Consider the following 21,742-nt stretch of genomic DNA (forward strand, 5'->3'; position numbering starts at 1 on the left):
TCGCCATCCAACAGAAGTAACACTGTGATAGCTCTATGAAGAACACTGAAGTTCAGGACAGACAAAAGTAGACATAGTTGACAGATGCAAAAGGATGAAGACTTTTAGTCGCCCTTTACTGTGTTTTAGAATGATGTTTGTTTTTTTACATGTTGAACTAAACATGCCGTTTACTTGGTACAGTTTTCGAGTTCTGGTTTACTTTTATGCCACATAAAGTAGAGCACACACAAGTAAAACGTATCACCTGAGTTATTTTTGTCTAACACAGTACATGCAAACAAGAAGTAGGGTAAGGTCTTTTGGTACCAAATTTTACAGACCTAACCAGTAATGCTAGGTACATTTCCAAAAGATATTGCAGAGTGCCAGAGGCTGTTTTTACATATGCAGGAATATTGCCAAGGGGAAGAATGTCAAGAGGTATGACTGTATGCCAACATGTACGCCAATGGGAATAAAAGACTGGTCACAAATCTAAACTCTTCCATTGGTCATTTTATGAAACTCATCGGGTCCAGTGTTGTAATTCAAGTCCAGGTGTTCCCTCTGCTGTAAGAACCAGGGACGTGCACGTGGAAGTGAGTAGGGGGAGGGTAAAGTAACTAGTTTGTGAAAGCCCATATGAATGAATAACAAACGAACAATCATCATCAAGTTATATGAAATTAATTAAAATCCAGGCTCAGTTTGCCACATTTAGCCTAAAGAATCAGGCAGCTAGCTTGCCTGCCAGACATCAGCCCGTTATCACATGCTAATTTTTTGGTAGGAAAACTAAGCTACATGTCTGCTGATGGTTAGTTTCTAACATTTCGTTTTAACAAAAAGAATAAATGATGGAAGTAATGCATCACATTAATTATTTCATTCAAAATGGTTAAATGCCTAAATCCTATCACTGTTTTGGGTGTTGTTAAGTGTAGAGTGCGGTAGAAGCTAGAATGCCTACGGAAAAGAGAAGTATTCAGGAGAGAGAGAAGCAGCTAAAGGAAGCAGCAAAGGGGAGCACATCTGTGCAGAGTTGGTTACAAAAAAGCAAACCCGCAGGTGAGACAGAGACCTTGCACTGTGATGAAGATGACAATGTGTAGGCTAATTAATTAATGTGAAACAGGCTCATATTTTAAGCCTACTAATGGCAATTTATTATAATTACATTACATTTAAGATGAGGAGCAACCACAAGCCTCCAGACCAGAGGAAAATGTGGACCAGGAGACACATAGGACAGGTAGGCCTAGGTGCTGATCACCGAATATGAGATGAAAGGACCATGCTAGAAAGTACAGGGATAAAGAGCCACATGCTAAATAATTGTTATCTTAAAAAAAGTATAGGCTATTTTAGAGATCCTTTCAAAGATCTTGCCTGAGCAGAACAAAAATAACATACCACTGCTTCTAGTGGGCCTTATAATAGTAATGATAATGGTAATAACAATAATATATAATTGGACAGATGATGAGCCAAGTACATCAACTGCAGACAAAGACAAAGAGCTAGAGCCAGAGCCAGAGCCAGAGCCAGAGCCAGACCCAGATGAGAACAGAACAGACTTGGAAAACAGGGAAAAGAGAGACGACACAGAAAGTCAGGACAGGATGCCAACAAGGGAGGATATTGAGATGGAGAGTGAGGCAAAATCAATGAATACAGATTTAGATTTTTTTGCTGAGATTGAGTAATCCAACAGATCCAGCTCATGTACAGAGCAATAATCTTAAATACAATCAGGCCATGACACTGGGCAGCACATTTCGCTCCGGAATGCCTTGATAGCCTTGAGATTTAATTGTACCCTGCACAGATTCAAGACACCCTGTGCCAGATGTAGCAAAGCAGCCCCAGAACATAACCGAGCCTCCTCCATGTTTCACAGTAGGTACACTGTTCTTTTCTTTGTATGCTTCATTTTTGCGTCTGTTAACATAGAGCTGATGTGACTTGCCAAAAACTCCAGTTTTGCCAAAGGATGGTGCGATCTGACACTGATGTACCTTGACCTTGGAGTTCACCTCTAATCTCGTTGGAAGTTGTTCTGGGCTCTTTGGTTACCATTCGTATTATCCGTATCTTCAATTTGTCATCAATTTTCCCCTTGCGGCCACTTCCAAGGAGGTTGGCTACAGTACCCTGGACCTTAAACTTCTGAATAATATGTGCAACTGTAGTCACAGGAGTACCAAGCTGCTTGGAGATGGTCTTACAGTGGGGAAAATTAGTATTTGAGTATTTGAACCCCTGCCGATTTCGCAAGTTTGGCCACTTGCAAAGAAATGTGTGATCTATAATTGTAATGGTAGGTGTATTTTAACAGTGAGAAATAGAATATCAACAAACAAATCCAGAAAACTGCATTTTATAACATTTATGACTTTATTTGTATTTGATGCAGAAAATAAGTATTTGAACCCCCAAGCAAACAGCAAGAATTCTGGCTCCCAATGACCAGTTATGTGCCCAAGAAGCACACAGATTAGTCCTCATTAGGCCTAACAAGGTACACCTGATCTCAACTGGTGACGTGTATAAAAGAAACCTGTCCAAAGAATCATACTTCACACCTTCAACCTCACCACCATGGGCAAGACCAAAGAGTTGACCAAGGACGTCAGAGATAAGATTGTAGACCTGCACAAGGCTGGAATGGGTTACAAAACCATCGGCAAGCAGCTTGGTGAGAAGCAGACAACTATTGGTGCGATTATTTAAGACTGACATGTTTTGGGGAAAAATATTTATTTAATGTCAACAGTTTTTTTCTCTTTCAATAATTTTACCTCAATGAGAAGGTAAGATTTTTGTGAATATTTTGAGTGAAAGACCAAGAGGATGAACAGCAAAGACATATGTTTTCATAGCCTGTTTTGCTCATATTCACTAAGGGTGCCAATAATTGTGGAGGGCACTGTATATGTGTACAGTAGAGAGATAGATAGAGAGATAGAGATAGAGATATATAGAGATAGATAGATATAGATAAACATATGCATATATATATACATAGATAATGGAATGCAATAATGCAAAAGTAGCAAACTGCAGCCTAGTCTTGAAGGCAAAGGTTGGTCAGACTCATTATAGTTTGTGGGAATTGATGTTTCTCTATTTATCTAGTACAGAATATGTTCTCTAGTTATCTAGTACAGAAGATGTTCTGCTTCCCGTTCTACTCTAACACGTGCTCTTTTCTTCTGAACATCCGAGCCTGGTGCCCAGCTACCTTAGTTCTGGTCCTCGACACACTGATGGTGGCAGCTTGTTGCTCATAACATTCATAGTAGTTCAAAGCCTTCAAGCATTTCAGGAAATGCCTAATAAAAGTTATCAAATGATATTGAAATGTACTGTTGAGAGCACACGGCTGAATAAAGATCGTTGTCCTTACGACTTCACTGACAGGACCCCCAGTGGGTCCCTAGGGTCCCTTCTAAGCACACAGTTAGATTCTAGATGAAAGTGCTTTGTTATTAATCTTTGTCATTATCAAAACTACTCTGTATTGCACTGCTCTGTTTTTGGCATTACAAAAAATGGTCTAACATGCCCTTCTCTACAATTCATTTCCAGATTGTAATCTCAGCAAAAACTGGTCTGAGATATAGACTGCCAGAGAAAAGGATAATGCTAAGAGCTTTGTCAGTATATGATATTATGTACAGGTGATCGAAGTCCCTGTTGGCCTGCACAGGTTTCTCATGACAGTCATCAGTGCAGTGCAAGATTTCTAAACACTTGTTGGTGAAACTAATCTGTTGTTACTTAAGTGTGAAGGGGCACAAGACAGGGTGTACGTGGTGGTGGATGTTGCAGCACTTCTGTTCTCTTGAGGTTTAAACGGTTAAATAACGGTGAAGCCAAAATCAACGGTTGCCAAACATACATATACACAATCACACAACGTAACAGAAAACAGGAATGTGTTTAGGATGCCGACAGGGTGAAAAAATGAGAGCAGCACCCTCACCACGATACAATAAAACAAATATTTTGTTGGATTTACTTTACTAATTGTAATGTGGACATCGGTTGAGCATGAGTGACTTTAATCAGCACGACAGTTCTTTTTCAATTTACAAAATGTACTTTGGTCCCGTAAAAAACAGACACAGCTTGATCTAATTCCAATGAAATGGTTTCTGCTTACATGAAATGGGTGCAATAGATGATGGGATAGTGTTAGGAAGAGGAACAATAGAACCACTGAGATCTTGAGCGTAATCATGCTCATGGTGAAATATAACATGCCACGTTTCAAAGCAAAACATCAAGACACAAGCCATGTCCCAAATGGTATTGGTCACAAGGAAGTGGTGGCCTCAAGGTTCTCCACAGAACCAATGTGATCATTCATGTCCCCTGTTGGGAATTGACATCATTGCTTTACGCTTATCTTACATGACTGGATTGGATAAAGCGAACAAATTAGTTGGTTCAACCCAATGGTATCATGTTTTAAAGAGAAACACGACTAGTTTGTGTGATTCAAATGTAATGTGGTTTAGCAAATTTGACAACCCATCTTTTACCTTTTTTCAGTGCAAGTTGAACTGGTACTTTAAGGAGTGCAAAGGTGCAGATGGCGGGATAGTGTATAGTGGGATCTTACATATTTCCCTTTGATGGACTGGACTGGTGATTACAAAGGCATGACCTTCCAATAACAATAAACTGTTTGTAAACTGAACTGAACACAAATAAGGGAAGCCATTTGCACTTAAAATCCTTTCTTAGCCATATACACTCTTTAACCTGAATACAAAGCAGTCACAATGTTGTGAAAAGTCCAAGTGTTTGCATGATAAAAACTTGCATGATATTTGTGTTGTGGTTTTGGCAACTGCTGACGGCAGCCCCCCTGCTCAAGCAGAACTGAACACAGAACATAAACTGATGCGGTAATCTGCCAGGGAGGAGCATATTGTCCCACACACAAAACAGAGCGCAGCGTGAAGGGAATGGTAAGACGGAACAAGAGGGCGAAGATCGGAAGATACATGTCGTTGTACAACTATGTCTACCTTTCTTATTGCAATGTTAACCATCCTGTTGCCTCTCTTTCTATTTTGTTTCTTTCTGGAGCCCAGGAAAAGGTGAGAAGTTTGAGTTTGTTTTTTACAAAAGTTGATAGGTTGGCTGAATGTTTAAAGATGCCTCAAGTGTCAAGGTAGGCTAGTTCTGTACCATTCTGGCTGTGGAGAGGGGACTTTTAAAATCATCGTTAGCCTAACATTAAATGTAGGCTAACTAGCCTGCTCCAGTGTTTTTTCTCTTAATGTTCGTGATAACGAAAAGTAAAAGTGACGAAGATGGGGACACGCAGGTTGCTGCAGACTCTGCCTAACATGTGAAACAAAACTGGATAGGCCTTATTGTGTTAGTCTTGAGTAAAATTGTTATTTTGTGTCAAATGTAATTTTGTTACAGTTCAGAAGTTCAGTTCAAAACAACGTTTTGTTTTAATTTTTCCAGGCGTCCCGGTGAGCCACCGTTAGAAGCAGGCTGGATCCCGTTTCTTGGTGTGGCGTTAGATTACGGCAGAGACCCATTGGCTTTTCTACGGGAGACCCAGAAGAAGTGTGGAGATATCTTTACGTGTAAAATCGCTGGAAAGTATTTCACATTTATAACGGATCCTTTTTCTTTCCCGGCTGCTGTCCGACAAGGAAAGAACTTAGATTTCCAGAAGTTCGCCATCGGATTCTCTCAGCGGGTAGGCTAATGCAATTATGAAGCCTTTTTACAGAGCCGCCTGAATGAAATGACCGTAAATAACCCTCAATAATCGCCAGTCCGCTCTCGTTTGGCGAAGTTTTTGCAAGTTAATTATCACCTTGAAAAACATCCGCTCTGTCCCCAATCAACTTTTACCTACTTGTATGTTTTAGTTACGGGACAGTGGCAAATTGGGGCAATTAGACATAGGGTAGCCCACTCAGCATATTGACTCCACATCACACACATACAATTATGAAACAATTATGCACGCTTATTAATGCTCTTAATGTCATTTACAAGATGCCTGATTGTTTCCTCCCCTCTGTTCTCTCTTATTCTCTCTCAGGTCTTTGGTCATGCTGATTTCACAGCAGATGTACATAATGGCAGTTACAAAGAAGTCCATTCTTTATTTCATCAAACACTGCAGGGACCATCACTCACACTGTTGACTCAGAGCATGTTGGGTAACCTGCAGGAAGTGTTGAGACAGAACCTACCCAAGGGAGAGGACTGGGAGGAGGAGGGGCTCCAGGGTTTTTCTAATCGCATCATGTTTGATGCTGGATTCCTAACACTATTTGGGCAAGAGGCAGGACTAACGGCAAAAGCAGATGATAGGCAAGCCAAGACAGATCCATACATGCGCAAGATGGCCAACGACTTCTTGGTTTTTGACCGTGCCTTCCCAGAGATGGCAGCGGGACTGCCCATCCACCTGTGTGTACGAGCGTGGCTGGCACGCGAGTCCTTGGCTGAAAAATTCCTCCATGCTCGGCTGCAACGACATCACAGTATTTCCGCTCTCATCAAGCTCAGGATGGATGCCTTTGACCGCATGCAGCTGGATGAGCGGGGCAAGGCCCGCACCCACGTGTGCATGCTCTGGGCTTCCCAGGCCAACACTCTGCCGACTGCCTTCTGGAGCTTCTACCGCATGCTCAGGTACTAAAGGGTTTGTAGTGCAGGCTGTTCATTTGAGATAAGGAAGGGAGAGACTAAAGGGACTAACCCTTGCAGTTCACAAATCATAATCTAATTTTTTTGTTACACAAAACATGTGAAAAAGAATGTGAAATTAAAACTAATTTAGTTGAGGACTTTTCACAGCGGCCAAGCCTCTCATTGTCACATACTAGCACACATATCTAATAACAGAACCTAACCAAACAACAGTTACTGCAGTATAATGATATGGCCATACATCTGCAGTAAGTAACCATTCCAGGGGAGGAATATCACTCAGCTCTGAAAGCTCCCTTTTTTGGAGGGCATTTCAGAGCAAGGCTAGAGTAGATCAAATGTGAGATGTTAACTGGGTCTTCAGATCTTCCTGCCCCTGTGTGTCTTACTTGGATATTTCGATACATTTACAAAACAAATGTCTCAACCTCTAAGGAAGAAAACCCAGGTAAAGTAATATGCAAACGACAAAAGAAAATATTTAGCATCTAATGAAAAATAGATTCAACGGGAATATGTCAGCACAAATATTTTCATTTTGATTTCTCTTTCAAACTATGAACCATGAATACAAATCAACGCTCCATGCAGACGCAAAACTAAAACATATAAAGTATTTCATACTGGAGTAGCTAGCAGTAACTAGCAGCCTCGTTTTAAAAGTTGCTTCTAAAACAAAGGCAAACTGCAGTATCTGACATTCTTCATTGTGAAACCAAGGCCAATGCATTTAGTGCACTCTGCCTTGGTTTCATAGGGCAGTTTTGCAGATACTGCCATTGAATTAGGCCCACGACACCTCCAGAAGGCTCAACAGTGGTGTCTGGCGTCCTCGACCGACCCCCTCCAAACCCATGGCGGGTTTGGACACGTGCCACTACCAGAGACAACAACAGATACATCTCAGGGGCAGCACGGTGGCTCAGTGGTTAGCACTGTCGCCTCACAGCAAGAAGGCCCTGGGTTCGCATCCCGGTCCTTCCAGGTCGTTCCAGGTCCTTTCTGTGTCGAGTTTGCATGTTCTCCCCGTGCCTGCGTCCCCCACCATCATAAAGACATGCATTGCATTGTGTGAATATGAATGAATGTTGGTGGTGGTCGGAGGGGCCGTTGGCGCTGATTGGCAGCCACGCTTCTGTCAGTCTGCCCCAGGGCAGCTGTGGCTACTGAGGTAGCTTACCACCACCGGTATGACTGTGTGTGTATGACTACTGGACTCTGGACTCTGTAAAGCGACTTCGGGTATATAGAGAAGCGCTATATAAAATTGAATTGATTGATTGATCTCAAGATGCGCCTAGATATCTCAATACTCCCAAACGGCAAGCACCACAATTTCAGTTTACCAGGCAAGAAGTACTGATAGCCTTAACGATGAATATCAAAGCTCTGAAACCTGTCTTCGGTCGCTCAATGTGGAATTGTATAACCTGCCTAAACTCTTCACAGGTTTTTCTACAATATAAGGAATCTCCTCACCATCAACATAAAACCTCTCTTCCACCAGTTTTAGTCACTTAGTGATAGAAACACTTCTACATTTGCTAACTTTTACTTTCATCCTTGCCCATTTCAGTCATTCAACTTGGCTGACAGCTGATAGGGACATGTAGCAGTTCTTGTCAGTGCCATCATGACATCCCTATACGCTCAGATGGGAGGTGACTGGGTGCTGTCCTACAGTCTTATACCACCAACAACTCATTTAGAAACCATTATAATTATTTCAAACCATTATAATATAACATCCATTGCCATGGTGAAAGCCAACGGTGAGATGGTACATCCAGCCATGATACCAATCTCCAAATGATGCCAGGATGTGGTGTAGTTACTTGTGTTAAAATACAACCTCAGAATATGCCCTGAGTAACGCTGAAATCGTTTCAGGGACCTGAAAGTAGCTGAATGCATTCCACAACAGACTGTGTGGTGCCGATCCAAAGGCATTCGCAAGATGCAAAAATGCCACATGGAGGTCTCTGCCTTCTGTCCTTGCTGTCTGAACTGCCAAATACCAAATCATGCAGCTATGTTCCAAACATCCTGCTTTCTACATGGAAATATCCATCAAACTATTTGCCTTCAGATAGAACAACAACCTCCTTGCTGCCACACTAAAGAAGATCTTTCCTTCCACAATAAGAATCCAAATCCCATTCTCCTTTGGAATGAAAATACCACCTATCCGACGCCACATACTTTTTAATTGAAATTATTACTTTTTCAATCACCATGGGCTTCCATAGATATTTAAAAATATCAGGCGCTACTTTATAGACATGACAAGGCAGTGGGTGTGTGTGGCTGTTGAAGATACTCCTCTAGGTCCTTCTTTCTTTGAACACTCAAACATCCCGCTTTCTCCTGAGTGAATGAAGACTTCACAAACTTAAATGGATCCTTGTAGAGTGCAGTCCTAGCTTGTTCTTTCTTCCTTCTTCATCTAATGAGCTTGTACATCAGGTCAACTATGGGAACACCCAAAAAATGAGTTTAATTTGCAGCAATTGTATGCTTTAAAGAGGTCTAGCTACAATTACATCAAGCTAAATCTGCAAAGTATAATAACAATGGCGAACGAATTTCATAGGGGCCAAATAGATTGAGACAGAATTACAGGAGCATTATTCATAAAAGTTATTTAAGGTGGCAGCGAAGAAACCGACAGCATACGATCAAAACTAAAAGACAGCAATGGCAAAAAAAATACAGTGGCTGTTACTCATAGCTCTTGAACTCAGACAAACACTTAGTTGCTCCACGGTTCTAAAAACCACAGTAGGAATTCTCTGAAAAACAACAGGAGTCAAATTTATGGCAGGGCTGCCAAATCTCTGATATCCAAATCTAATGTACTAAAATACAACAACATTTCTGTGTCAAACTGAAGTATTAAGCAAGTATTAGGAGGGGCGCCAGACTTATTCAGTTTATCACTTGATAAAATTAAATTGCACAATATCAAGAAATCATTAGTCAGCTTTAACTGGAAATACGTCAGTCTAAATGGTTTAGAAGTGATGTCATCCCCTTGGTAAGGGGGAGTGTGTTGACTGTGAGTGTGTTTGTTCGGTGTCTGAACTTCCTTGTGTATGATTCTTATCTCTTTGAACTGTGAGTGTGTTTGTTCGGTGTCTGAGCTTCCTTGTGTATGATTCTTATCTCTGATGTCTCCATTTCTTCACGTATGTTTTAAAGCAGCCCATCCCTGTTGCTCTTTTAGCTTTGCTCCCCTGTCCAGCCTCAACCTCCCTCATGGCTCTGTCTTCTCTGTCTTTCCTGTCTCATGTGTTGTCTTCCCCCTGGCTCTCCCCTCCTCGCTGCCTTGTCCTTCTCTCTATTCTCTCTCTCTCTCCTCTCCTTTGACTTTTCCTGTGTGCTTGTAGGCTTGACCAAAGATGGCCCCTTTGGCGATGCTTTAGCAGAGGATGGCTTATTGCACAGCTTCTTGCTATTTCTCTTTGATGATGTAAACACTGATGTTCCCAAAGAGAATGGAGAAGATGGAGGGAGAGTGGCCACGAAGGGTGCGGGTAGGTCAGGAATGTTCAGGGGTTTGGGGTTTGAGAGAGTGAGTGAGTGAGCAGGGAGAGCGCAGAAGAGCCATACACTGAGGTGGCCTGGATCAACACAGGAAATCACACACACAACACAGGAAGTTGGCCCCGCTCGAGCATGTGTGGCTTTAGTAGAATGTTATTATTAGTGCTTGTGTTTGAACTGGAAATAAAGAGACAAACATACAAGTGCCCCAGGGGCAGTAGATCCAATAACATGGATGAAATACCCCAAAAGCCCCAAGGACAGTGGATCCAATAACATGGATGAAATACCCCCAAAAACTATAATCTGAGTGCTGTGTATCGGGTTCCAGCTGAGTTAGCGGGCAAGCTCTGCTGAGGTAGAGCAGAAGTTCACAGTTTTCCTGAGCCGATCTCCAAACCTGTTTGAATGGCAGAAACCAGATTATAAACCAGTTTGGCAAGGTTGGGAAAACATTGAGTGTGCGTTTCTAGCTATAGTACTGATACAGTATTTTGTCAAAGTTATCTGATGTACATTGTCATCCAGTGAAATTTCATCTTTCGGGCTTGCGTCCAGGCAAAAACAAAGAGGGAGTGTCCCACGAAGCAGGATCAGAGTTATCTAGACAACTGCACTGAGTGAAACATGAAGCAACACTTTTTACAAGAGTCTGTGCAAGATATTAGGAGAATTCCCTGGTTTATCCTTAATATATATATATATATATTATATATTATATATCCTTAATGTCCCTGTGTCAAGGAGCAAGGTCAGCACACTCAGAGTTCCTGAGGAAGTTTGCTAGTCACAAAACCTGACCAGGCCAGTTCCGTTTCTCCAGTCCCGAACGGGTATTTCTTAGATTGAATTGTTAGCTCTTATTTAGATGCCATTACTACTATTACTATTAGTCTTCTTGCTCAGGCACTTGGTGTTTGTCTTCAGCAGCCAAGTGTATGAAACATGGAGAGGTCTCGTATCACTTTTTCACAGCTGTTGACCAAAAGTTTACGATGCGTACATTTTGAGAATATAAACCACATTTTCCAATGAAAAGCAATAACGCCACTGAAAGCGGAGATGATGACACTAACCCATGGGCTAAATGATTGACATCATCATTAGCCTAGACAGACGTAGTGAATAGTCCTTTAATTAGAGACTATATACTGTCTGCATTGGAATTATACAAATGGTTCCTATAGTCTGTAGTTAAAGCCTGAGTGGGACAAAAGGCTATAACTTTCTGACAGGGTACTGCTGTAACACCTGTTTACAACCCATTATCCATTACATAACTGTCCCCAGATCAGGTCAAATGTGCAATGTAATTTACGATAATTTACGAGCACCCTGGTGAGAAAGGGAGAGAAAAACCCTTCAGTTTGAAGTTATTCCGCTAACCACTATATTTGACTTTGTGATATAGGGCTACGGTACTTCATGTTTTCATATTGTTAATCTTTTCTTCTTCTCTGAAACTCAAAATGGCAGACAAGAAAAAGGCAATCAATGTGGCAATTCCCAAAAAAGAAAAGACAGTGAGGCCTCCAGGTATTTCTGTATGTTGTGTCCGTAGAGCTCTTGAGCATCAGTTGGTTCACATTTGTGTTTGAGGTGTTGCATTGTTGCATGGGACTGCAGACAGACAGGCTTCATGTGCTGTTCAAATATTGTATTAGTGTTTCATTTATTGTTTGTGAATTCTCTCCGTCTTCATCAGAGGAGGCTGGTGATACTATGATAGGCTATTAGCATGATGGATGGTGTACTCAACCTACCAACTTCAGAGCTATTTTGACTTGTGGGAACCAGACTGATATGGTTTCATTCTATTATAACTGTGATATTTTCAGACCATGTGGCCTTTCAAGAGGTTTTTCTTGTTGAATGGAAGTGCCTTGACTGATATATAGTATACCAAAACAAATTCAATGCACACAGTTAATGATAAATGAACAGAAAGGCTTTGACAAGCTTTTGTACTTGCACTTAATTATGTGTATGTGTGAGTGTGAGTATGCATGCAGTCTTTAGCATCTGAATACATTCAGTTCACTTTTTTATTTGTTCCTGTATATTCTACCTCTCTTTACAAAATAGCATCCCCTGAGAAAGTTGTAGGGGCCCCAGTTCTTAAGAAAGAGAAGAAGTCAAAACTGAAAGGTATTTTCACCTGTTATCTCTCCTTGGTGTTTCAGTGTTCCCTGTCATGCAGTTTAGCTTGGCAGGTCAGTGGGATGTTTGGTCAGGGTATGTCTCATTGGATATGGCTGTAGAAATCTTACACATGGAGTAATAGACTTTTTTTTCTGTACTAAGAAGATGTTGCTGTGGAATCTAACGGGATGGTCGACCCTGAAGGTATTTCCACGTATGAACGCATGGTCTTTTTTGAAGATTTTTGGTCTTGCACTAAATTGGTTGCTATGAAACGCTGCATATTTGCGTCAGAGAGACTGTAACAAGAAACGTCCTTTTTGGATTCAAACAGACTGCAATATTAACAGGGTAAACGATGATACAGATGTGTATCTCTATCAATGTTGTTTCCAATGGAAGGAGTTGTTATTTGAAACAAAACGTACAGTGAGTAATTACCCTTTCTGATTCATGTAGTCTGATTGAATCTTACTTTGGCTTTCGTTGTATGTGTGATTAGGTGTCTTTCAAAGGAGTCTATGTTGAAATGCATGCTGTCGACCAGTTGGCAGAGAACTGTCATTGAACGAGTTCACCAGTGGTGTGATATTGAGAATATGATTATGTTGTTGTTGAAAGTGGTCATTCAAAGTGGTAGCATCTCAATTCTGAGCTCTCCTTGACTCTGATGGTTTCAGATTGTTGCTGTAAAAGTTTTATAAATTATGCAGCTAGGCATGTGACTGAGTGAGGGAAATAGTGATGATTGTTCATGTCCTATACTTTGTTGGGGGTTTTTTTTGTGGAAGAATACACTAATTATCTCAATTGGCTCATGACTATATTGTCTTGATGTATTTCGCTGAGCCTTATATGGAAATCATTTTATTTGTGTCTGCTCAATCACCTGGAGTGGACAAACGAAACTATTTTTCATTATCTAAGTCATAGATAGAGAATGGCTTACTATGAACTACCTGTGTGGGTAGTTTATTTAGTATTTACCAGCAAACTCATGCATACTCTGAAGAAAACGTGCGGCTGAGTATGTTTGTTTCACCTGAGGCAGATACCACAGTGTGTGGAAAGGAACCAGAGAAGGTTCCGTAAAGATTTTCCTCAAACATCATAAATTAATAAACTAAAATGTGTAAAGATGACACACTACTGTTCTCACAGGCAATACATTCCTTTTAATTTGATGAATCTCATTTACTGGTTTACCCACCCCGTCTTCACCCAGAAAGTTTTGCTTTTGTAGGGACACACCAGTAGATTCTTGTGCAATAAGGCAAACACTTTTATAGGCCCAAAAGCTCTGTTGCAAACCTAATCTGATCCAACAGCCAATTTGTTAGCTATAAACTATTATACACAATTCATTTACACAATTCCCACCCATCTATACCTCATTGTCTTTGTAACTAATTGGAAGATGGGGCTGATGTACAGAATTAATGAGCCATACTTTCATCCTTCGCAGATGAGAACCTCAGTTTGGAGGCTTCCGGAACGAAAGGTAGTAGTTGTGTTGAATGGGATTTGAAGTTTCGTCTGCATGGTTTTGTAACGGGATTGTGTTTGTTAATGAGGAACCTTCCACGCTTTTTCCCCTCTGCCCACATATCCAAGCGGGTGCTTTTGTGATGGACCTTAGATTTTTTTTAGCCTCTAGCATGTAGCTTTGTGTGTCTAACCGAATTGTGGTGATGGTGGTCATTTTAATATTTGGTCATTGCATTGGATATAAGCATGGTGCTAACAAAGACAATGTTTCACCCAAGGACTTCCCTGCTCTGATATTGCCAAGTATGTGACTGTTGTGTTTTGAGCTGGCCTCAGGTTGGTAGTGTTTTTGCATTATGTCAGAGTGTTCGGAAGTGCTACCGAGTGTTTGGTTAGGAGGCATGTTCTCAGAGCTGCTTTGGGCACCCTGATATCTGAGCTCGAACCTTCAAGAACATTCCATGTTTGAAATTTCTTGTCAAGTTGACAGTTGTGAAATCAATATTTCCTTGTTCTCAGAACGCGTGACCAAAAACCTTGGACGTAAACTCAAGTCAGCACTCAAGGAACAGCTGAGGATAATTCATGAGAAGATTGAAGCAAAAAAGATTGCTAAGATGGCACTGGCTGAAGTGCGTACCGTACTGGCCGAGGAAGAAGAGGAAAGGCAGGCAGCTCGAGCCCTGGAGCTGAAGAGACAGGAAGCTGCTCAGAGAGAGAAGGAAGAGGCAGAAGCCAAGCTTAAAGAAAAAAAGGAGATGAAGGAAAGAGAGGAACGAGAGAAGGAAGCATCGATAAAGGATGAGAGGAAAATAACAGAGGAAGCAGAGAAGGAGAAGGCAGCAAGGGATAAGGTAGCCAAGGAGCAGGCAGAAAAAGAGAGGGATGAAAAGGAAAAGATAGAAAGGGAAAGACTTGCCAAGGAGGGTGCAGAAAAAGAGAGAGCAGAGAAAGAAGGGCTAGCAAAAGAAAAGGCTGAGAAAGAGAGACTAGCCAAAGAAAAAGAGGAAAAGCAAAGAGCAGAGGAAGAAAAACTAGTCAAGGAGAAAGCTGAGAAAGAGCGGCTAGCTAAAGAGCAAGCAGAGAAAGAACGACTTGCAAAAGAGAAGGGAGAGAGGGAAAGACTGGCTAAAGAGCAGGCAGAGAAAGAGAGGCTAGTTAAGGAGAAAGCTGAAAAGGAGCGGCTAGCTAAAGAGCAGGCAGAGAAAGAGAGACTAGCCAAAGAGAAAGCGGAGAAGGAGAGACAAGCAAAAGAGCAGGCAGAGAAAGAGAAACTAGCTAAGGAGAAAGCTGAAAAGGAGCGGTTAGCTAAAGAGCAGGCAGAGAAAGAGAGACTAGCCAAAGAGAAAGCGGAGAAGGAGAGACAAGCAAAAGAGCAGGCAGAGAAAGAGAGGCTAGCGAAGGAAAAAATTGAAAAAGAGCGCCTAGCTAAAGAGCAGGCAGAGAAAGAGAGACTAGCCAAAGATAAACCAGAGAAAGAGAGTCTAGCTAAAGAGCAGGCAGAGAAAGAGAGACTAGCCAAAGATAAACCAGAGAAAGAGAGTCTAGCTAAAGAGCAGGCAGAGAAAGAGAGACTAGCCAAAGATAAACCAGAGAAAGAGAGTCTAGCTAAAGAGCAGGCAGAGAAAGAGAGACTAGCCAAAGATAAACCAGAGAAAGAGAGTCTAGCTAAAGAGCAGGCAGAGAAAGAAAGGCTAGCCAAAGAGAAAGCGGAGAAGGAGAGACAAGCAAAAGAGCAGGCAGAGAAAGAGAGGCTAGCTAAGGAGAAAATTGAAAAAGAGCGGCTAGCTAAAGAGCAAGCAGAGAAAGAACGACTTGCAAAGGAGAAGGGAGAGAAGGAAAGACTGGCTAAAGAGCAGGCAGAGAAAGAACGACTTGCAAAGGAGAAGGGAGAGAAGGAAAGACTGGCTAAAGAGCAGGCAGAGAAAGAACGACTTGCAAAGGAGAAGGGAGAGAAGGAAAGACTGGCTAAAGAGCAGGCAGAGAAAGAACGACTTGCAAAGGAGAAGGGAGAGAAGGAAAGGTTAGCCAAGGAGAAGGTAGAGAGTGAAAGAATGGCGAAGGTACAGGCAGAAAAAGAAAGGCTTGCTAAGCAAGCAGAGAAAGAAAGGGCAGAGAAGGAGAAATTGGTAAAGGAAAAAGAAGATAAAGAAAGAGCTGAAAAAGAGACTGTAGCAAAGGAGACAGAGAGACATGAGAAAGAAAAGGTAGCCAAGGAAAAAGCACAGAAAGGTAAGTCTGCTGAGAAGAAGGTTGGTAAGGAGAAGGCAGAGAAAGAGATGACTACAAAAGAAAAGAAAGAAAAAGATCAGACAGAAAAGGAAAAGGCTGATACAGAAAAAGAGAAGAAACCCAAAGCAGACAAGAATAAGGAGAAGGATAATGAAGCAGGTGGGAACAGGGGAAGGAGTGCCAAGGAAGAGAGGGTTTCTGTACGGGATCTCCTCAAGTCATCCAAGAAGTCTGGAAGTAAAAAATAGCCATTCACCAGGGAGAACGATCAAACTTTCAGTCTGAAATAAAAGCAGACCTCAGTCAAACGAGAGATGAATTGGGCCAAGGGTCATGTTTTTGCTTGGCAAATGGGGTAGTCAAATGTCCTGAGGTGCAGATCAGCACTGACTCCTAAAGTGCTCTATTCTCGTGGAAGGTTTTTCTGTTGGTGGTTTGTATACTGTACCAATAGGAAGTATGAAAAAATGTACCTTCTACTTTTGACTGAAAATATCCCCTCAGTGTCTACAGATTTCTGTTGATACTTTTCTCAAATAACAATCTATATTTTCCTCTTTCTTGAAAAAGTCTTGAAATGACTATCAGATTGTATGAATATAATATGTTGTGATGTGACATGACATTTGAGCATGAAATTATGAACATCCATGTGTGTATGGTGGACATTCAGGCAACTGAATGAACATTTATTTATGTAGGGGATTCATGTCAGGCATCTGAAATTCATTAATTGTATGATTATTTACTTACATATTTGCTGAATTAGATGCAGTTTAGTTGACCATATCTGTATGTCTCGAAAATGTGGGAGGCATTTATTGTGAAGAGGTTAGCATGTTTATTTGCTATTGTTGTTGGCTGTAACTACCTGGTTAGTATCTGTTGTTTACAATTGAAATGTAAGCGTTTGCTCATGTACAGTTCAAGTCAACTGACTATTGTTTTTCTCCATCACCTGAAATGTTTTAATAAGGTGTAGTGGTTGGTGCATAGCTGCACTGTTTGGCTAGCATTTTGCCAGGTACCTAGAGAGGTAATATCTGTGGCAATCATATAATAGGTTATTTGGAATAGTGAGTGTGTGTGTGTGTGTTGTCACTGCATTATGGCAGCAAACGAACTGCTGAGCCCTATTTCTCTATATCGTGGTATTATAGTGAACCCTTTTTTCTAATGCCTGGCGATTTAGTGTTTTTCACTGCCATGTTGTAAAATGTGCAAAAAGTTAGTCAGCTGTAATATAATTATTTATAACTGATATAGTTATCATATTTCCCAAAAGAGATATGTCAAATGTACATTACAATTTATTTATTTATTCCCCCCCCAATGGTAATTGATTTATAATGTTGAGCGCTTCAGTGTTCCAGAGGACGATTGAGATCCATTTGTAATTAAAGAATAATAGTGTGGAGACGAGCAAAGTGGTGAAAGTGTTGATATTGAACGTCTGTTAGGTTTATGAGTAGATTAATAACTTGTCTCTGGACATCCTATAGTGCAGGGGTTTTCAACCAGGGGTCCGTGGCCCCCTGGTGGTCCGCGACGGCATTGCAGGGGGTCCGTGACATGACCCTATGTTGATCAGTTCACCATTGACTTTTTTATCTTTATAAATATACCTGGGCCTGTAGACATATTTATGTCAATCTAAATAGTCTGAATAGCCAAGGCGCATTGCCAAAAATACTGATAGACCCATATCTAGCGACGAAATTACACTGACAAGTGCTATAGGCAGAATACGTGCGCGAGGGAGGGGGCGTGGCAGCGGCGGTTAGTTGTCTACCCTGATAATTTCACATATTTAAGTGTTATAGGCAGAATATGTGTGCGGGGGGAGGGGGCGTGGCAGTGGCGGTTACAAACATAAAAAGAAGGGTACGGGACTGTAAAATGTTTTGGGAATCACTGGCACATCAGTGGGCCGCGGATTACTTTCTAGTCAGAATGGTGGTCCATGGGACAAAACCAGTTTCACGCCTTCATATCTAAAGCGGGCTGTGATGTGCAGTTTGCTCTCATTGCTCCCATCCTCTTTTGTGCCGACTTCAGTGCAGAGGGGCGAGATCCAGCACTTCAGAAGCCACCTGACCTGACCAGACACTGACAACTGGTCAGAGAAACAACGCCACATGTTTGGGATGAAATGAACTAAATCAGTTCTACATCAATGTATATCATGGTACATACTGCACACCATTAGTTAGATGGAGTTCTTGCACTATATATAAACAGATAACTTAAAGGGTTAGGTGTTTTATTTTATCCATCGTTCAAACCAGATGAGTCATTCTAGTGAGAACACCAGACATGCTTGACATAGACAGGAAAGGAATCATTGTTCTACGTAACATACAACCCCTTGTGCTCCCAGACCATGGCAACAAAAACATAAACATGAATGAAACTATAGCATGGAGGACACTCTAAGCATCATTTGGTAGACTAAAATGATATTGATGATATTTATTTGTACAGTGTTGATGGAGCAAACTGAAGGGACCAGCATAGGTCATAAGAATATGCCATAGTCAATAAGTCAATGATATTATACCTAGTTCTAATTGTTACTTTTATTTGGACTTAACTAGCATGTAAACAGTTCCAGGGTGAATATACTTGATTTTGACCAGGGGAGTGAGGTGCGACATTGGTCTCACCTCCCCCCCCAGGTCGAGACAAAGAACCCTGCATGCATGGCCCATTTGAATAGACGGTGACACCCCTTAATGTCAGTGTATTTGACAGACTGTTCCCCAAGGAACAAGTCAGATATACTGAGGTGAAGTTCTGTGAGGGAGGATGGATCTGAAAGTCTCTGTCTCACAAGTGGTCGGCCACCATTCTTCAAGAATAAACCTGAATCCTGACTGATCAAACCTAAGACTGAACCTTCAATATATGGTATAAAACTAATTACCATCAAAACAGAGACCTAAAGTAACCTTGATTAGGCCCAACGCCCGTCATAATGCCAAGTTCATGCCCCATTCATTACATGACATGCTATGGACATATCGAAATACCTTGGGTAAGAGTATGCATCACAGTTCCATATCATGTATACTTTTGATTATTTTGGTATGGTATTGATCGTGTTATACCATGATGCCATTTGAGGTCTACTTGAGATGACCTAACCACTCAGGAAGGTGCAGAATGACTACAGTCTGAGGCCCTTTTAGTGTTACTAGGCTAAGTCAATGTCAATCTTGGTTACTGAATGCCGTGCCACTTAAAGTGGTGGTGCTTGCTCTTCATTTTAGAAACAATACAGTGCCATACACCGATTCATTTTGTAAGTCAGTGTTGATAACTTTATTGAGATGTGCAGTGTCTTTTTTTTTATGTAGTAAATAGCAGCCTGTTCATTTCTGCTTAAGCAATTTCTTTCACCTTCAATTTCTGTCTGTGTGTCCATCTTTCCCTTACGTGTCTTCATGTTCATTCTCGCTCGCTCTCTCTCTCTCTCTCTCTCTCTCAAATTCAATGTTGCTTTATTAGCATGACTGGATAAAATGTTGCCAAAGCTAGGACAACGAGAGTAATATAATGAGAACTTTAGGTAAAAGGAAAAGATTAGGTGTGTGTCTCCTTTTTGTCTAGCTCGTGTTATGTTTGTGTTTGTGTCAATACTGATGGGGTTTCTTTTGTCCAGAATACCAGATGCAATCTTTGGCAATAAAGAAATACGTGTCGACATTGTATGTAGATTGTGTTTTTTGGGGGTTTTATTGGTGATTCCATAGCACTCATAATATACATCACTCATAAACAGGTTTGAAAGAAAGGCCAGTTGCCAGAGAAACCCCCCAACATACACCAGTGACAGGTAATGTATGAAAGTATTCCCACGACATCCCCAGTTTTCTACAGCCCACTATGGTTTTTTTTGGGGGGGGGCGGCATATGTGTGTACCAGTTTCACCCTACATTTTCAAGCATGAAGGAGAATATAGTATATCTAAAAGTAAGTAAGTATACAGTTAGAATCTGGAAACACGGGGCTTACAATGAGCTAGTTTCTTGTAAGCGATAAATGGATGTTTCATATTCGGGGCGATTAGAGCATTGTCCCGATTTTCAATCTTTAAGCATCCAACTAAATAGTTTTATTAAGATTCCCCCAGAGGCATTCCTTCCTGCAAAGCAACACAGGTCAGCTCTGTAAGGCAGTGGGATGCAAGCATTCAAATGCTGCACTTATAAAAAGCTTCTCTTTTATACACACACACACACACACACACTTGTTAAGTTAACACAACCAAACTTGTGAAATATTCATCTCTCATTCATCACTCAGATAAATCTGATGAACAGGATGTTAGGTCAGATTTAAAGATGGAAGCAGAATATGTTGGGGCCGAAACTGAATTTGTCAACATGGCATCATCAGATCAAGGTATGCTTAAGCAATATAGTACGAGTGCGAGTGGGGTAGGTAAGGGATATTCCCACGGGTGGTGTTCGGCCGTAGCCACGAGGCCGGAGGCCGGAGGCCGGAGGCCGAGTGGCGCAGGCAACAACACCCGTGGGAATATCCCTTACCTACCCCACTCGCTATAGAAGGTGCTATAGAATTTTTCATCGCGGAGTGATTTATTATTAGCTGTGAAAAGTCCGAGTTGGGATGTCCTGGGATATTCCAACTCATGGAACGTCTCTCGTCCAATCAGAAACAGCTAAATAATTCAATAGAACCCAATTGTTTTATAATATTAAATAAACGGCCAGCATCATTCTTAATGTGCATTTCATGATTTCAGTATTGAGTATATTGTAAGCTAGCTTTGGGGCATTAGTCACCTGTGTGTGAATGATGTTTGCTTATGTTGGTATGTGATATCTTGACAGATTCATTCAACATTGAAGATGTCACGGGTAAGGCATACTCCCACATCACCATTGCATGGCCATGACATGACCCAGCGACTGTCTGTAAAGTGCTTTTTCTTTTCATTCCACAGGTGCTGCTGGCTCCTCTCATTTGAAGCAGGAATTTATGCCATTTGGTAAGTAGACATTTTCCCAACCTTATGGAGACAGTCAAAAGAATCAGGCATCATTTTGTGTTATGACTTTTTTTTCCCCTTTTTCTGTGGTGCTAAGATGCTAACTCCATGTTGGTTGTCTCACTGTAGATTCTACGGAGATCACTTTTGATAGTTTCGCTCAAGGTCAGTACACATCACAGGACCTCCTTAATCATGTGACTGACACGACCTTGTGTTCAGGATTAAGGAGTAATGCTCTCTAGGGCTGAACGATTTGGGAAAATAATCTAATTGCGATTTTTTTTACCAAAATATTGCGATTTAATATGCGATTTTTTTTTTTTATCCTCTTTTTTTCCCAACAAAACGTATTGAATGATTTAAATATGACCAACACAATATTAGATACATTTAGTGTAAAATATTCTTTCCCACATTTTACATTTTTATTTAACTGCTCATTACAGAAACAAGAACAACAAATCGGTGGCTTTGCCACTGTACATTTAAGTAATTAAAAAAAAGTCATTTTAAGTATAAACACTAGGCATGCACTTTTTAAACACTGTGTGTAAAATGTACCACGTTTTTTAATCGCGAACGTTGCGGTTAGAAAATCGCGTTCTATCATATCGCGATTAAATCGCAAA

The 21,742-nt window shown here is 41.1% G+C and overlaps 3 protein-coding genes across 4 annotated transcripts in view; all 3 read left to right on the forward strand.

Moving 5' to 3' along the window:
* The first annotated feature begins 4,872 nt into the window (after nt 1-4,872).
* Nucleotides 4,873-7,622, forward strand: LOC105894732 (cytochrome P450 7A1). The gene is made up of 3 exons (XM_031583923.2): nt 4,873-5,096; nt 5,476-5,716; nt 6,068-7,622. The coding sequence occupies exons 1-3, from the start codon at nt 5,017-5,019 to the stop codon at nt 6,671-6,673; spliced, it is 927 nt and encodes a 308-aa protein (XP_031439783.1). The 5' UTR covers nt 4,873-5,016; the 3' UTR covers nt 6,674-7,622.
* A 3,103-nt stretch (nt 7,623-10,725) lies between these two features.
* On the forward strand, nt 10,726-18,194 carry LOC116224367 (uncharacterized abhydrolase domain-containing protein DDB_G0269086-like). The gene is made up of 6 exons (XM_031583730.1): nt 10,726-11,766; nt 12,316-12,378; nt 12,538-12,576; nt 13,838-13,873; nt 14,380-15,402; nt 18,151-18,194. The coding sequence occupies exons 1-6, from the start codon at nt 11,700-11,702 to the stop codon at nt 18,192-18,194; spliced, it is 1,272 nt and encodes a 423-aa protein (XP_031439590.1). The 5' UTR covers nt 10,726-11,699.
* A 1,363-nt stretch (nt 18,195-19,557) lies between these two features.
* The window catches only part of unm_hu7910 (un-named hu7910), an 8,973-nt gene continuing 6,788 nt past the window's right edge, over nt 19,558-21,742 (forward strand). For both annotated transcript variants that reach the window (XM_031584009.2, XM_042710257.1), the window contains exons 1-5: nt 19,558-19,930; nt 20,402-20,500; nt 20,953-20,979; nt 21,066-21,110; nt 21,240-21,275. In XM_031584009.2, the coding sequence (XP_031439869.2) occupies nt 20,440-20,500; nt 20,953-20,979; nt 21,066-21,110; nt 21,240-21,275 (169 nt within the window). In that variant the 5' untranslated portion in view covers nt 19,558-19,930; nt 20,402-20,439. The remainder of the gene's footprint in view (nt 19,931-20,401; nt 20,501-20,952; nt 20,980-21,065; nt 21,111-21,239; nt 21,276-21,742) is intronic.

This window comes from Clupea harengus, chromosome 17, assembly GCF_900700415.2.
Source record: "Clupea harengus chromosome 17, Ch_v2.0.2, whole genome shotgun sequence".
NCBI classification, from domain to species: domain Eukaryota; kingdom Metazoa; phylum Chordata; class Actinopteri; order Clupeiformes; family Clupeidae; genus Clupea; species Clupea harengus.

Bases quoted from the DNA above. Each gene is read 5' to 3' on its own strand.
- LOC105894732 (XM_031583923.2), top strand. From the start codon at position 5,017: ATGTCTACCTTTCTTATTGCAATGTTAACCATCCTGTTGCCTCTCTTT. The intron at 5,097-5,475 runs GTGAGAAGTTTG...TAATTTTTCCAG, and splicing joins TTTCTGGAGCCCAGGAAAAG to GCGTCCCGGTGAGCCACCGT. The intron at 5,717-6,067 runs GTAGGCTAATGC...ATTCTCTCTCAG, and splicing joins CCATCGGATTCTCTCAGCGG to GTCTTTGGTCATGCTGATTT.
- LOC116224367 (XM_031583730.1), top strand. From the start codon at position 11,700: ATGGCAGACAAGAAAAAGGCAATCAATGTGGCAATTCCCAAAAAAGAA. The intron at 12,379-12,537 runs GTATTTTCACCT...TGTACTAAGAAG, and splicing joins GAAGAAGTCAAAACTGAAAG to ATGTTGCTGTGGAATCTAAC. The intron at 13,874-14,379 runs GTAGTAGTTGTG...CCTTGTTCTCAG, and splicing joins GGAGGCTTCCGGAACGAAAG to AACGCGTGACCAAAAACCTT.